The sequence below is a fragment of the Bos mutus genome, chromosome 7 (genome assembly GCF_027580195.1).
Source record: "Bos mutus isolate GX-2022 chromosome 7, NWIPB_WYAK_1.1, whole genome shotgun sequence".
Classification (NCBI taxonomy): domain Eukaryota; kingdom Metazoa; phylum Chordata; class Mammalia; order Artiodactyla; family Bovidae; genus Bos; species Bos mutus.
Window position 1 is genome coordinate 3,083,430 of NC_091623.1, and position 17,287 is coordinate 3,100,716.

A 17,287-nucleotide genomic window follows, 5' to 3' on the forward strand; every position below is an offset into this window, starting at 1 on the left:
AGACTGACTGATACACTGGGTCAAAGAGCCCAGACACTCAGAAAAATGTGCAGTGAGCCCCTCTTCTCCTGCACTCTTGACCTGACAATTGCAAACCCAAAGCTACCCAAAACAGGAAGGACCAACTCCCCAAATCTGAATTCTATCAGGAGTCACGGTGGTTCACTTTCTGTGAGCCACCAGGACACCAAAAGCCTCAAACTGCGGGAAGTCACCTGAGGTGGGCCTTATGAGCAAGCGGAACTTGGCTATTTCAGAAACACGAAAGGATCAGGAGAGGAGCTTACACCAGCAGGATTTCGATGCACGTGCTGAGATGTTCCAGGGAGTAGTTTGAGATCCTCTGCAGGTCTCTGGTCCAATAGGGAGAAAGCTGAAGGCAAATCCTAGAGGCCCCAACGCAGGCTGCGGCCACCACGGAAGGCTGGAATTTATAGAAAATGTGATCTGAAAGAGAATCACAGAGAGAGAGTCACCATCAGAAGCCTGGCCTTGGAGCTCTGCCTTGTGCTCCCTGGGAACCGGGAGACAAATGATTAGGTCCAAGGTTGTTCACCATACATGCAGTGCAGAGGGTCTACATGAAAAATTAAAATAGCATGAATTTTCATTCTTAAAACACCTCAGCTCTCGGTCTGGGATTTCTGATGTCAGCCTAGAGCAGCGATTGTCAAAATACATCCCTGGCTTCCAGGGGCTGCAAGGGACTTGCTGATGCTACAAGGAGAAACACTAAACATCTGTCCTTCCTTTGAAAGACAGTGGTGAACACACACCATTTCTAAGACTTCTGTTTGGGGTGCTGACTAAAGGCTATTTAGTAACGAAGCCTGGCGCACAGCAGGAACTCACTGAAAATCTACTGAAGAACGAACCAACAAATGAATGTCCATAAGAATTTGATATTCATAAATTTACTGGATAATCTTCTCCTCACCCCACCCCAGATTTATTGACAAACAGCTGACAAATACTATATATTTATGATGTACAGTGTGATGTTTTGGTACAAGTAAACACTGAAATAATATGAGAACTCTTAATGTCCTACTAAGATATCTGGCAACCTGGCAAAGCTGGTACTAATATGTGCAAACGCAAGCTGCTCAAATTTCCACAATTCTCAGGAAGAATAGCTGGTTATCCGCATATTACTTTCCTGTCTTAAACTGTTCATGACTTTCAATGATTTCAACATTTGCCTCTTAAAGTATGAATTAGGCAGGGTGGTACGGTTATAAGCACAGTCAAGAGTCAGACTCCCCAGCTTCAAATCCTAGCAATAACCTTAGGATAAGTTACTTCACATCTTGAGTATCAATTAAGGAAACTGATTTGTAAAATGAGAGCAGCATAAATGATCTTCATGTGAAGTTGCTGTGAGGTTCAAATGAAACAAGACATGCAGAGCACTGCCTGGTGTACAGTAAGTGTTCACTTACTGCTTAATATCACAATTGTTGATATTGTTACTCATAACCCTTTTGGCCTGGAGTGGGTTATAAGGTGGTTAAATCAACAGTATTTCTGACCTAGTGTTGTGCCTAACACCTAGATCTTAATACCCAGATCTTAAGACACTTTAAGCAAAAGTCTCCAAATGGTAAAAGTGTATTGCTAAAGCAGATGGAAACAAAACCCTCTCTCCCATCCTACCTGTATGATACTCTTTCAGAATGACCTACCTGTGACTCTGGGCTACTTAGATGATTGGCAGTGTTCCAAGTGAGTTAAACACTACCAGGTAGGTGATCGGTAAATAGACAGACTACAGGCTGCCTGCATACAAGCTACTCCTCCTTTACACATTATTGCTAACTCACCCCGTCTCTGCTTACCCCTGCAAATCTTTCTCTGCCTATCCCTGCAAAATGGGGTGATCTGGTGATGTGGGTGCACTGGCCCCTGACCCTGGCCCCCATGTGGGCGGGGAAGGGTGGACAGGCCTTGACACTGGCCCCACCTTGCAGCGTGACCTCTAGGAAGTAGTGGGCATACTCCTTGAGGCACTCTTTGGTCTTGCGGGGGCAGGTGGTGGGCCAGCTGTGGCAGTGGTGGTCCTTCTGGCTGACGGAGGCTAAGAGGTAGTAGTCGAGGAAGTGGGCGGGCGTAGGCAGGCAGAGGTTCCAGCCAAAGGCCTCTAGCAGCAGCAGCTCTGTACTCAGCAGCTCCTTCCTGGTGAGGGAGAAGTTTTGGCTGCTCAGGATCCTGGTGCTGTTTATCTGCTCCAGCTTGGGGACGTGGTCTTCCCGATCCTCGAACTTACCTAAGGGAGAAGCAGAGATTACGTGAGACAGCACTTGCTGGAAAGGCCCTCTGTATAGTACCCAGATGGTGCTGGCAAGGAGAAAAGTAAGCCCAAAGGCACATATTACAGATCTGTCACATTTGACCTCGAATCCCCACACCATCACTTCCAGCTGTGTGATCATGGACACATGTCTCATCCTCTCTGTGCCTCAGTTCTCTCCTATGTAAAATGGAACTTATACCTCCTAAAGCTTTTGTTAGATTCAATGAGATAACACACACCAATGTACAGACCAGCGCGTGGATCACAAAGATGTTCAACAGCAGTTAGCAATAGCAGCAAGGGCCTGGGCCCTCCTGTCTGGTCTGTACTAACTCAACATCAGGACTGGTCAGGGGGCCATAGCCACGGTGACCTTGTAAATCTGGTCTGTCCCTGCAGATATGGAAGAGCTCTTCAGTGGCTCCCCAGTATCCTCAATATTGAGCTTTAACTCTGTCAAGGTTTCTGAGTTTGGATTCCCTTAAAACAGTTTTCTTGGGAGGTGAGCCCAGGGAAGATCTATAAGTAGTAAAAGACAGAAAAGGGATGAAAGCCAAAGGGGCATTTTATCTCGAAGAGGTATCTAAACCCCATGTTCACTGCAGCATAATTCACAAGAGCCAAGAAAGCCTAAGTGTCCACTGACAGATAATGAATAAAGAAAATAGTTATTTATACACAATGGGTCCCATCATTTCATGGCAAATAGAAGGGGGAAAAGTGGAAACAGTGACAGACTTTATTTTCTTGGGCTCCAAAATTACTATGAATGGTGACTGCAGCCATGAATTTAAAAGATACTTGCTCCATGGAAGGAAAGCTATGATAAACCTAGACAGCATATTGAAAAGGAGAGACATCACTTTGCCCACAAAGGTCTGTATAGTCAAAGCTATGATTTTTCCAGCAGTCATGTACGGATGTGAGAATTGGGTCATAAAGAAGGCTGAGTGCCAAAGAATTGATGCTTTCAAACTGTTGTGCTGGAGAAGACACTTGAGAGTCCCTTGGACTTCAAGGAGATCAAACCAGTCAATCCTAAGAGAAATCAACCCTGAGTATTCACTGGAAGGACTGATGCTGAAGCTGAAACTCCAATATTTGGCTGTCTGATGTGAAGAGCTGACTCACTGGAAAAGACCCTGATGCCAAGAAAGACTGAAGGCAGGAAAAGAGGGGGGAACAGAGGATGGTTGGATGGCATCATCAACTCAATGGACATGAGTTTGAGCAAGCTCTGGGAGATGGTGAAGGACAGGGCAGCCTGGCGTGCTGCAGTCCATGGGGTCGCAAAGAGTCGGACACGACTGAGCAACTGAACGATAACATATTTGTTGTTGTCACGTCTGACTCTTTGCGACCCCACGGACTGCAGCACGCCAGGCTGCCCTGTCCTTCACTATTTCCTGGAGCTTAAAGGGATATTATTCAGCCATGAAAAGGAGAAAATCCTGCCATTTGGGACAACATGGATGGACCTTATGAATTATGATTATGAATGTTAACTAATTGTGATTTCACAATATATGCATACATCAAACCAGTATGTTGTACATCTTAGATCAATACATTATGCCAAATGCATCTCAGTGAAACTGGAAAACATGGTGTCATGTAACTTCCAAGACAATGCTTTAAGAGGCCTTACAACTTTTAAAAAAATTATTATTTTATTTTGGCTGTGTTGAGTCTTAGTTGTGGCACACGAGGTCTTCATTGTACCACGGCAGACCTTTCATTGCAGCACGTGGACTCTCTAGCTGTTGCTTGCAGTCTTAGTTACTCCAAAGTATGTATATTGATTTATACTCCATTTCCCTTTTTTTTTGATATTTAGAAAGTGCAGATTTAACAAAAGGTAGCCATATCCTTCCTATGTACAATGCCAATTATAATTTATTGCAAACAACAAAACTGTCAGTCTGTTACCCAAAAACCCCAGTGTTTAGCTCTCAAACCTTAAGTCACTGAATTGAGTAAGGATTAAAGAGGGTTAAAAGTAAAAAAGCTACTGCCACATTCCAGATAAAGAAAAACAACAAACACATTAAAAATTAATCTAACAACAATAGGTTTAACCTAAAACTTTTGAGAAGCTTAACATCATTATTATTTTTAGTGGAAAATTAGGGATTATTTGGCAATGCTGCTTTTACTAGTAGTAAACAATGATAAAGTCAAGTGAGGGGAAAACCTAACAGGTTCCCCAACCAGGGATCGAACCCACATCCCCTGCATTGCAAAGTGGATTCTTAACCACTTGACTACCAGGAATGTCAAGAGAGGCCTTACAGATTCAACTTGGCCCTACCTGGAGTGTCATTCCCAGACCTCCATGTAAGGAAGCACATTTAGCCTCCTGGAGTCAAAGAAGCCACAAGGATGAGAATAGACGTGCCCAGGCAACATCCAGCACTGCGTCTCAAAAATGTGAATGAGGCCACTCTCGACCTTCCAGGCCAGTGGATCCTCCAGCAACTGTATGAATGAGCCAAAGTGAAACCAACACAGAACCACTGTGCAGTGCACATTGCTGTTGTTTTAAATCACTAAGTTTTGGGGTTGTTTTGCAGGAACAGATAACTGGAATACACTCATATCAGTGCACAGTGACAAAAAGATGTGAAACCCCACAGACAGATCTGTCACATAGCTCGGAAAGTACTCAAGAAACAATGACTACAGGGACTTCCCTGGTGGTCCAGTGGTTAAGAATCTGCCTGCCAGTGCAGAGGACATGGGTTTGATCCCTGGTCTAGAAACTAAGATGCTCAGAGGCCACTAAGCCCATACACCACAATACTGAAGCCTAACCACCCTAGAGCCCATGCTTTGCAACAAGAGAAGCCACCACAGTGAGAAGCCCTTGCATCACAACTAGAGAAAGCTCTCACGCAGCAATGAAGACCCAGCGCAGTCATAAATAAAATTAAATAATTTAAAAAATTTTTTTAAAAAGAATAACCGAGTCCAGAGATAAACAGGCTCCAGGTTAGACATTTACAACTAGCTTCCTATTTGCATTTCTTGGGGCAGGAAGAAGTAGGCTTCAGACTGGACACTTCTAACCAGTCTCCTGTTTGCATTTCCTGAGATAAGAGATAGGTGGGCTCCAGTTAAGGCATTTACAAACAGCCTCCTATTTGCCCTCCAAAATGGAAGTAACAACAGAAACAGGGTAAGCAGCCAGTCTTTGCCTCTCGTAAACACCTTAAGGTAATAGTTATGGCAACAGTCAAGGTAATAGTCATGGCAAGGACAATGAGGGGCAAAACCCTGCTGGAATAAAGGATTAAGGAATTTCTGCTCCCCACTTTTTTGGATAGAGACACTACACATGCACAGAAAGGCTTCTTGTGGGCCAAAAGTCAGGGCATAATGCTGGACCATAATGAGTCTTGATCCTCCCAGAAGACTTCACTTCAAAATCTATCTTGGTTGAGGGTCCCAGGGTAGGTCAGATGTGGAAAAAGAACCAGACAATTGGCTAAAGGTAAACAAAGACCTGTAAGAACTGACCTGTACAAATGACTTAACCACCTCTGTACTACATTCCTCCTCACTAAGGGGGACATCCACAACCTTTCTCTTCCAGCGTGCATCTCTGCCTTGCTTCTGTCTTAACAAACTGCTTCTCTGTGTGCTCTCCCACCTGTTATGTGGTTTCTAATGATAAACTCTGTACCTACATTTACAGTTCTTGTCTCCATGATAAATGCATTTTTCACTGGGGGCAAAGATCCACGGAAGAATAGCTTCTAGCCTGTAACCCTCATTGGTCTGGTGGCTGGGATTCCTGGTTTTCATCCAGGCTACCTCTCACCTCATGCCACTGCTCACTGCTGCCTCACTGAGATCATGATTACATACTGGAAGATCCTGGAAATAAACTACATGAAATACATCCAAATGGAGCTAGATACAAACAAAAATAAAACACAAACCTCGGGTTATCCTGCTCAGGGTCAAGGGAATGGAGGATTTCCATAGTAATGCTGCTGGGCAGTCATCCACGGGGAAGCCCCACAGGCAGCCTGCGCTGGAGGCAGCTCTACCGGAGAAACTGCTGGGGACTCCTAGCCTTCACACCAATGCTCAGGGAAACCACTCACACCCGACTGTGGCCTTGGCCACTGAAGTTTTCTGAAGGCACTGTGCCCTCCTTGCCAACGAGCCTTGGTTAGCGCAGCTCCCTCTGCCCCAAGCACCCTTTCCCAGCGTCCTGTCATTTCACCAAGCTCAGCCTGTCCTCCACCTCAAAGCCACGCCCCTTCGGAAGCCTTCCCTGACCACAGGCCCCACGTGCTGCTGACACCCACATCAGATGGTGCACCCCAAGGCCTGACCTCGGTCCCATTACGTTGGCCTCCAAGTCCAACCTTGCTGTGTGCAGGACAGCTGCTGGAGCAGGTGTTGGAAAAGGCAATGGGCGACCCAGTTGAGCTGGGAGCACACATCTGTTCCGACAGCGGGAACAGCCAACAAAGCGTCCACACACCTGTGCACAACTGCCAGCGCCCTGTGACCCAGTTCTCAGCCGACGCTCTCGCTCGCCGAGAGATAAGAAAGTAATCACTTCAGGCAGGCGGCCCTGCAGCAGAGACAACACATTCCTCACCAAGGCCTCAGAAAACGTCACTGAAAAACGAAACACCGACTCTGGGAAGCCTGCATCTTTCTTCTCAGGGAGCCAGGCAACAGCCAGCCCACTGGATGGGCAGAGATGATGACATGCACTTCCGGTCTTCGCCTTGGAGGAGGGAAGGAGATGATGATGACCAGTGCAACCCAGACTCATCTCCTTCCCAGCCTGCCAGGCATGGCCCTGCCTCCAGACCACACACCTTCCCTTGTACCAGGGCAACTCGGGCAGGAAAAGGTGAGGACAGTGCTGCCCCTTCCCCAGGTGGAAGAGGCCTTTGTATGATGAAATCCTGGGAGGGGGTGCTGCCTGGGGATCAGGCCTTGCCACCTTCTGCAGCCTCGGGGCTCCACGCCCTCCCCAAACACTGGATCCAACCACACCTGAAACGTGACCCCTCCTCCAGCGGGGTGTGCTCATGCCCTCACCCACCTTATCACGTGTCCTCCAGAGCTTTGATCAGAGGCCACTCGGTGACATCAAGGCACTTCTCACACTCAAGATTTTTTAATTTCAAATATTACTGTCAGTGGCTAGCACCTGGCCATTAATAGGTCACTAACAAGTATGAGAGCTTCCCTGGTGGCTCAGTGGTAAAGAATCCACCTGTCCATGCAGGTGACGTATGTTCAATCCCTGGGTTGGGAAGATCCCCTGGAGAAGAAAATGGCAACCCACTCCAGTATTCTTGCCTGGAGAATCCCATGGACAGAGAAGCCTGGAAGGCTACAATCCATGGGGTTGCAAAAGAGTCAGACACGACTTAGCAACCAAACCATCAACAAGTGTGAGCCCCAGAAGAACAGGAACCACATCCCACACGTTCTTAGCTGTGCCCGAGGTCCCAGCACAGTCCCCAGCACACAGTAGATGTCCCATGCCTATTTGTGGAGAGAATGAATGGTTCTCTCTGGATAGTTGAACTGTGTTTGTTGCTTCAGTCATACCCAACTCTTTGTGACCCTAAGGGCTGTAGCCCGCCAGGCTCCTCTGTCCATGGGATTCTCCAGGCAAGAATACTTAAGTGGGTTGCCGTGCCCTCCTCCAGGAGATATACCCCCGCCCCCGCCCCCGCCCCACCCAGGGATCGAACCCACATCTCCTGTGTCTCCTGCACTGTAGGCACATTCTTTACTGTCTGAGCCACCAGCGAAGCCCTACTTGAATTGCAGGCCGTTTCAATTGTTCTCTGATGCTCTCTGATTATCTGTACTCCCTAATTTTTTTCTCCAATGATTCGCATATTCTTTTGGCAACTTAAGAAAAAAAATTTTTTTGGTCAACTTATTAAGGTTTCCCTGAACCTTGGGCTCACTTGAGTCAATGCTGTTTGCAGGCACTCAATAGCTAGAGCTCTTTTCTTCCCAGAACAGAAGGTGAAGGTGAAGGTCACAGCTCTGGCAGAAATATCAATCATGCTGGCAGTGGCACTGAGACCCTTCCATGGCTCTGCTGGCAGTCAGCAATCTATCCCAACAGGCTGCTGCTGCTGCTAAGTCATTTCAGTCATGTCCGACTCTGTGCGACCCCATGGACTGCAGCCTACCAGGCTCCTCCGTCCATGGGATTTTCCAGGCGAGAGTCCTGGAGTGGGTTGCCATTGCCTTCTCCTTCTATAGATGAGGCTGAGGTTATTCAATGAAGCTGGGAAGCAGCATATCATATTTGAGAACCAGAAGCCTCAACATCACCTAGGAACCTGTTAGAGCTGTGAATCCTTCAGCCCCACTCCAGACCTGCTGTATGAGACTCAAGGTGGGGCCTGGAAATCTGCATCCTAGCAAGCCCTCCAGGTGGTTCTTCGGCACACTCAAGTTTGAGAACCCCTGCTCTGGCACACTGTACTTCCTGCAGTTCTGTGGAAGTAGAAGAATCTCTCATCCAACCCATCCCTTTAGATTAGTTCAACGTCGTACTCTGTGAAGCCTTGTCAAACTCCTCAGTCAGCAGACTGGGTTCCTAAAGCACCTTATCTTGCTCCTGTCAGAGCCTTTGCCACACTGACTTTAATTGTCTCTGATGCTGGGCTACCTAAGGCAAGGAAGGGCATCTTATTCATCTCTATATCTTCAGCACTGGAATATAGTAGGCACTCAAAAACCGCTCCTAGAATGAACACATGAGTGAATAATTGATGCCACAGTGCAGAGTGGAGGAGGGGGTGGAGGGATGAAGGGGTGAAGAGGAGGAGGGTGCAGAATGACCTCCCAGGGCCTTTCCGGCAATTTGTTCACCCTGGAGTTGACTGAACCCCAATTAACTTTTTTTTTTTTTTTGGCCTCACCCTGCAGCATGTGGGATCTTAGTTCTCCTACCAAGGATCGAACCTGCGTCCCCTGCATTAGAAGTACAGAGTCTTAAGCAATGAACCACCAGGGAAGTCCCAAGGCCCAGTTTACTTTGACCACCCTTCCCGGGCACTGGCCTCTGAGGCACATATCCCAACAGGCAGATGTACTCAATCAGATTAGTTCCTCCCTGCCCTTGTTGCCAGAGAAGGCAATGGCACCCCACTCCAGTACTACTGCCTGGAAAATCCCATGGACGGAGGAGCCTGGTAGGCTGCAGTCCATGGGGTCGCTAGAGTCGGACACGACTGAGAGACTTCACTTTCACTTTTCACTTTCATGCATGGGAGAAGGAAATGGCAACCCACTCCAGTGTTCTTGCCTGGAGAATCCCAGGGATGGAGGAGCCTGGTGGGCTTCCGTCTATGGGGTTGCACAGAGTCGGACACGACTGAAGCGACTTAGCAGCAGCAGCAGCAGCCTTTGTTGCTTTCAAACTTTTCAGAGTTGTGCCTTTCCCACAGCTACCAGGACCCAAAGAATCACCCTGAAATGGAAGGGCCAACGATTACTGAGAAATCTGATTCTCCAGCTCCCTCTGCTCCCCACACAGGGGAAGCTTCCTGGGGACTCACTGCACTGCAGGCCAGAGCAGGGCAGAGCTGGGTCTGAATCCTCAAGTTGACTCTGGACCTAAAAGCACTGAAATCCACAAGCTGTTCATTTCCTCTCTAGGAATATGCCCCACGTGGAGAAAGCATGGCTGTGCAGTATGCAAAGTTCTCTAAGACATACCCAGCACAGAGAAATGGTTGGAGCCCCATGCTTGGCTGGGCACTGGGCTTTGTGCTGGACACACGCTGGATGCCCCAGGTAGGTTCTGTTCAGAGCCCCAGAGACTCAGAGGAAAAGGTTCTGCAAGCACTCAAGTCCACACCTAGGAGCGACCTCACAGCCCATGCTCTTAGAACAACACATTTCATAGCCAGCAAAGATTTTATGAGTTTCCTGACACTGCATATGCCCAGCATCCTTCTTCTCAGGTCTGGGAGCCAGGCAGCCCTTTGTCCCCAGCCTGCCAGCACCAAGCACCACCACCCAGATGCTTGCTCCTGTTGACAAAGGGCATAGACAACAAATGCCAGGAGTCTTCAGGCAGGTCCCTGGAGGAGTTGGGGACAGAAGACTGAGTCTTTCCAAGTCAGGCAAGAGCCACAATTTGCCTCCAACTTGTTTGATGTACTTTTTATTAGGAAAATTTTCAAATCCACAGGAGAGATGAAAGAACAGAACAATGAACCCAGATGACCCCTCCCCAGAGTCACCAATTGCTGACACAGAGCCACAAAATTGCTGTGTGTGTGTGTATGTATGTAGTATATAAATATTGGTTTTGCTGGACTATTTTAATTAAGTTGCAGACATGACATGCCACCCCTCGTTACTTTAGCGTCCATCCCTGAGGTCATTTTCCTATATTATAATGCCATTAACAATTCTAAGAACATCAACATTAATGCAGTAACATTTTCTAACATTCAATCCATATCTGGCTTTCCCCAAGGGTCCTGAAAATGCCTTTGTTTTTTGGATCCAGATCCAACAAGGCTACACATGGTGTCTATTACATCTCTTTGGTCCCACTCTTTGTTTTTCATGACACCGACTCTGGATAAATCTGGGCCAGTTGTCTGGTACGGTGTCCCATATCCTGGACTTCCCTGATTGTTTCCTCATGATCAACAAGACTATAGAGGCGATGCTTTGTTCCTACTGGGTCTCCTTAGGAATTATACAAGGTCAGTTTGTCCCAGCAATAGTGACGCTACGTTTGATCACTTGGTTAAGGAGCTGAAACCAGATCTCTCTATTTTAAAGGTACCATTCTCCTGTGAAATTAATAAGTCATCTGTCAGGTGATACCTCAAGATGAAGTGAACACCCTGTTTCTCAACAACCTTTAACTCAATGGTTTGGCATCCATGGATGATTCTTTCCTAAAAAAACTGTTATACTGGGGTTGAAAAAAAAGAATTTCATCTGCATTTCATCTACCATTTCATCTACACTTTTCTTTTCACACTGTTCCAAATTTGAACAGTGGGAGCACTATCAAGATACTAAGGTTAAAAAAAAAAAAAAATCCTAAACTTCCCTGGTGGCTCAGAGGTAAAGAATCCACCTGCTAACGCAGGAGACACGGGTTCAATCCCTGGATGGGCAAGATCCCACATGCCGAAGAGCAACTAAGCCCACGTGCCACAACTACTGAGCCTGTGCTCTAGAGCCGGAGAGCCGCAACAACGAAGTCCACGCACCCTAGAGCCGCTGCTCCACAACAAGAGAAGGTACCACAATGAGAAGCCCGTGCACCGCAGCTGAAGGGTAGCCCCCTACTTGCCGAAACTACAGAAAAGCCCTCGAGACAAGGAAGACCCCGCACAACCAAAAATAAATAAATGAAATTATAAAAAGAAATCCTAAGCCTATCAAAGCACTCGCCCTGAATCTGGGAGGCCAGTCGAGTGCACATGAGCCCAGTGTTGGTGGTGACGGTGAAACATGCAAACAACACCTTTGAGGATGCTCTGCGCATCAGCTGGCTGACTGCTCCCACACTCCTGGGGGCCGGTTCAAAGAGAGCCTGAGCCACTCTTGGAAGGTCACAGTTAGTAGACTGGTGACATGTGTCCACCAAGTGGCCTAAACCACAGTCTCCACCACAGTGGCCAGACACTGCCAAGCCAGCAAGCCTTGGAAGGGATATCCACACAATAGCTTTTCCTTTTTTAAAAAATGTAGTAAAATGCACATAACATAAAATGTACCACTTTAACCCTTTTAATTGTACTGATCAGCGGCATTAAGTACTTTCACACTATTGTGTAACCAATCTCCAGAACTCTTTTCATTTTGCAAAAATGGAAACTCTGTACCCACTTAAAAACTCTCTGTTCCCCTCTCCCAGGCCCTGATAACTGCCTTTCTACTTTCTGTCTCTCGGAACTGACTAAAGATTAGCTCTTTCTTATTCTACCTACTGTCCTGACAATCAAGCCTTCAGTTCAGTTCAGTTCAGTCGCTCAGTCGTGTCCAACTCTTTGCGACCCCATGAATCGCAGCACGCCAGGCCTCCCTGTCCATCACCATCTCCCAGAATTCACTCAAACTCACATCCATCGAGTCGGTGATGCCATCCAGCCATCTCATCCTCTGTCGTCCCCTTTTCCTCCTGCCCCCAACCCCTCCCAGCATCAGTCTTTTCCAATGAGTCAACTCTTCACATGAGGTAGCCAAAGTACTGGAGTTTCAGCTTTAGCATCATTCCTTCCAAAGAAATCCCAGGACCGATCTCCTTTAGAATGGACTGGTTGGATCTCCTTGCAGTCCAAGGGACTCTCAAGAGTCTTCTCCAATACCACAGTTCAAAAGCATCAATTCTTTGGCGCTCAGCTTTCTTCACAGTCCAACTCTCACATCCATACATGACCACAGGAAAAACCATAGCCTTGACTAGATGGACCTTTTTTGGCAAAGTAATGTCTCTGCTTTTGAATATGCTATCTAGGTTGGTCATAACTTTCCTTCCAAGGAGTAAGCGTCTTTTAATTTCATGGCTGCACTCACCATCTGCAGTGATTTTGAAGCCCAGAAAAATAAAGTCTGACACTGTTTCTACTGTTTCCCCTTCTATTTCCCATGAAGTGATGGGACCGGATGCCATGATCTTCGTTTTCTGAATGTTGAGCTTTAAGCCAACTTTTTCACTCTCCACTTTCACTTTCATCAAGAGGCTTTTGAGTTCCTCTTCACTTTCTGCCATAAGGGTGGTGTCATCTGCATATCTGAGGTTATTGATATTTCTCCCGGCAATCTTGATTCCAGCTTGTGCTCCTTCCAGCCCAGCATTTCTCATGATGTACTCTGCATAGAAGTTAAATAAGCAGGGTGACAATATACAGCCTTGACGTACTCCTTTTCCTATTTGGAACCAGTCTGTTGTTCCATGTCCAGTTCTAACTGTTGCTTCCTGACCTGCATACAGATTTCCCAAGAGGCAGGTCAAGTGCTCTGGTATTCCCATCTCTTTCAGAATTTTCCACAGTTTATTGTGATCCACATAGTCAAATGCTTTGGCATAGTCAATAAAGCAGAAATAGAGCATATAAAAATATAATACTGACTTTTCTGAGGTAGGACCAAGAGAAGCAATATTTTTAATTGCTTAAAAAACCCCTCAAACTCTTAATTTCAGAAAATTTTAAATATTACAAAACAAACAAACAAACAAACCCCACAGAGAAAATGTTATAATGAAACCCCATGAATGCATTATGAACCTTTAATGATCATCCACATTTATACTGTCTTTAGAAAAAGTCTTGCAATTTCCCTGGTGGATCAGTGATTAAGACTCTGTGCTTCTACTTCAGGGGGTTCAGGTTCAATCCCTGGTTGGAAAACTAAGATCCTGCATGCCACACAGCCAAAAGAGGGAAAAAAAAGAAAAGAAAAGAAAAATCCTTAAACAAAAAGGTAAACAAGCACAGAATAGGAGTTTTTCTTTAAAAAACTGGCCTTTTAATAAAAAGTTGCCTGTTTCTCATGCCCGAGCTCAGTGCTGCCCACTCTCTACTAGACAGATTCCAGTTAATTCCTACAAGAATCCTACATCCCTGGCAAGACACACGCTTGAGATTCATTTAGGATTGCCTGCTGCTCATTCAGGAGCTAAACCTAGGCTCAGACATGCAGCCAAGGCCTCCTGGCTAAAGAGACCAGCTTTTAATGCAACAGCTATGAAATCAATTCTTCTTTGCTAAAGAAGTGCAATGCCTTTTAAAACAGGCAAAGCTGCTCTTTCTCAAGAAAGGCCACTCTCCTATTTTAAAGTCTCCCCCCACACCCACCACCCCCGTTTTTCATCTGAGATGGAGAAACAAAATGTTCTTGATCAGGGATTGAGACCCCACGGCTACTCCTCCTTCTTCCAGCAGCCCTCGGCCCTGCTCTTTGTGCAGCCGATGATAAAGGGAAGGGTGGTAAGCAGGTCGGAGGGTAAAGAGCCACTCTGGTGACTGCCTGGCCCTCCAGGTGAACCTAAGATCTTCTGACATGACAGAAGAAGGTGCTGGGTGGTAGAGGAGGTGAGGACCCAAGAGGAAAGAGAAGGCCCTGATGGAAAGGGCTTTTCCCCAATGGCTGGGAGAGGAAGTACTCGACCCTTTAGCTCCTAGGCTGGGCCAGGCAGAAAGGAGACCTTTCTGATGCAAATTCTTCCTTAGATTCTTCTTTTAAGGAGGGGAGAGAAGTGGCCTTCAGGAAGAGCAGGATTTTTTTGTTTGTTTGCTTTTTGTTTTTGAGCAAGATATTTAATGAGGGCTGAGCATCCTGCTACCAGGGGAAGCCCAGATTCTGGGGGAGGGGGGTCCTTAATGGAAACAGACAAGAAATGCCTCCTCTTGAACCCTCACCCCCAACCCCACCAAGGATTTCAAGGTCAGGCCTAGGTGCTAGTTCTCCATCCTCACTGCTATTATGATTTGCACGATTCTGGGCAATCACATGGAAACCTACACCCCAAAGGATGGTTGGGAGGGCTCAAGGAGACAGAAGGTATTATGATTGGCAAAGGACCCAGGGTAAAGCAAGGGTTCCATAAATGGTAGCAGCTGCTGCTATTATTTACTGAACTTGGTATTTATTCTTTGCACCCTGGACCTGGGATCTTCTTCTAAAGTTGTGTTAGTTGAGTAGAGACAAACTAGCGTTGGCAGTCAACACAACATTTTCTTACGGGGTCTGAAAAAGGGGTGAAAGTAAGTCCAACCAAAGGCTCCCTCAGCCCCACTGATCCCACCCGCCGGGCTGTACCAGACCCCCAGAGAGAATGCCAGAGTGGCTCCAGCCTCCTTGCCCTAGACTGTGACCTTAAATTCCACCCTCCTGCTAGTGATTTCAAGGTTAACACAGCCTGGGAGGTCAAGGGCAGTGTGGGGTCCAAGGCCTTTCCCGGATGGGTCCTCCTCACAGGGGAGGGACTTTCCTAGTCTAGCTGGTTGGCAAGAGGCAGAGAATCCACACATTAGAATGTGAGCCCCAGAGGTCACGTGGTTCACTCTGGGCTCCCCTCTGTCTCGAAGGCTCCAGCACTGCAAAGCAGGCATCAAACAATGCAGGCAGCCCTCAGGGAGGCCCAGCCTCAGGAACTGCCAAGCAAACTCAGTTCATTCTGGGAACAACCCAAGAGGTTTGGGAGTGTTTTCCTCATGGAATTAGAAGCTCAGAAAGGTTAAGTGAGTTGCCCAATCACCCAGTTGTGAAGAGCAAGAGCAAAATGAAAAGTCTGGGTAGCTCCTTATTCCATGAGGATGGGAACACACCCGTCTTTGTAACATTATACATGCCCTTCACTTAGCACAGCAGCCAGCACAAATTTAATACTTAAGTAGTTCTTTTTAAAATGAATACATAAATGGTTCCAAAGTCCAGAGTTTTTCTATTCCACAAGCAAGAAATCTCAGATACAGTCACAAAGATCCTTGCAATCCCAGAAAGTCTCTGAGAGTATATTTATCTGGGCACAGGAATTCCCATGAACATGGGTGTCAGGCCAGCTGCAATCTCCCCATCTAACCACCCTGTTGTCCACAAATACTCATCTCTGTCAATCCTCCTCTTTATGCCATTTAGTAATTTAATCCCAGAGCCTTTCCACTAAAGATGTGTATGATCAAAGAGACTTAGTTTTTTCTTCCAAAGCAAACTTTCTGCAATAAAGAATAGCCTCCCCTAGAGGATGTGGGGAAAAAAGGAAACCTCCTACATTGTTGGTGGGAATGTAAGTTGGTGCAGCCACTGTGCAAAACAGTGTGGAGATTCCTCAGAAAATTAAAAACAGAATCATCATATGATCCAGCAACCCCATTCCTGGGCATATATCCAGGCAAAACCATAATTCAAAAAGATATATGCAGCCTTATAGTCACATCGCATTATTCACAGCTAAGACATGGAAACAATCCAAACGTTCATCAACAGATGAACAAGATGTGGCACATGTATACTACGGAATACCACTCAGGCACAAAAAAGATGAAACAACGCCATCTGCGGCAACGTGGATGGACCTGGAGATTAGCTACTAAGTAAGTCAGAAAGGCTATGGTTTTTCCTGTGGTCATGTATGGATGTGAGAGTTGGATGTGAAGAAGGCTGAGCGCCGAAGAAGTGATGCTTTTGAACTGTGGTGTTGGAGAGGACTCTTGAGAGTCCCTTGGACTGCAAGGAGATCCAACCAGTCCATTCTGAAGGAGATCAGCCCTGGGATTTCTTTGGAAGGACTGATGCTAAAGCTGAAACTACAGTACTTTGGCCACCTCATGCGAAGAGTTGACTCATTGGAAAAGACTCTGATGCTGGGAGGGGTTGGGGGCAGGAGGAGAAGGGGACGACAGAGGATGAGATGGCTGGATGGCATCACTGACTCGATGGACGTTGAGTCGAGGTGAACTCTGGAGTTGGTGATGGACAGGGAGGCCTGGCGTGCTGCGATTCATGGGGTCGCAAAGAGTCGGACACGACTGAGCGACTGAACTGAACTGAACTGAACTGAAGTCAGAAAGAGAAAAACAAATATCCTATAGTGTCACTTATGTGTGGAATCTAAAGTATGACACAAATGAACCTATCCATGAAACAAACAGCATCAGAGGCACAGAGAACAGACGTGATTGCCGAGGGGGAGGGAGACAGGGGAGGGGTACAGTGGGGGGTGGAGGTGAGCAGATGCAAGCTTTTATATGTAAAATGGACAAATAACATTCTATCGCATAGCACAGGGAACTATATTCAACATTCTATGATAAACCATAATGGAAAAGGATATATTTAAGAAAAGAATGTGTGTGTGTGTGTATATATATATATATGTAGGTATAAGTGAATCACTGCTGTAAAGTAGTAATTAACACAACATTGTAAATCAACTATACTTCAATGAAAAGAAATTTTAAAAAAAGGACAGATTCCTCTCCACCCAAACCAGCTTTTCATTTAAAAAAA

The 17,287-nt window shown here is 46.5% G+C and overlaps 1 protein-coding gene across 1 annotated transcript in view; it reads right to left on the minus strand.

Moving 5' to 3' along the window:
• The window catches only part of CCNJL (cyclin J like), a 64,109-nt gene that overhangs the window by 3,280 nt on the left and 43,542 nt on the right, over positions 1–17,287 (minus strand). Inside the window, 2 exon segments of the mRNA XM_005897510.3 lie at positions 288–447; positions 1,964–2,266. Of these exon segments, the coding sequence (XP_005897572.2) occupies positions 288–447; positions 1,964–2,266 (463 nt within the window).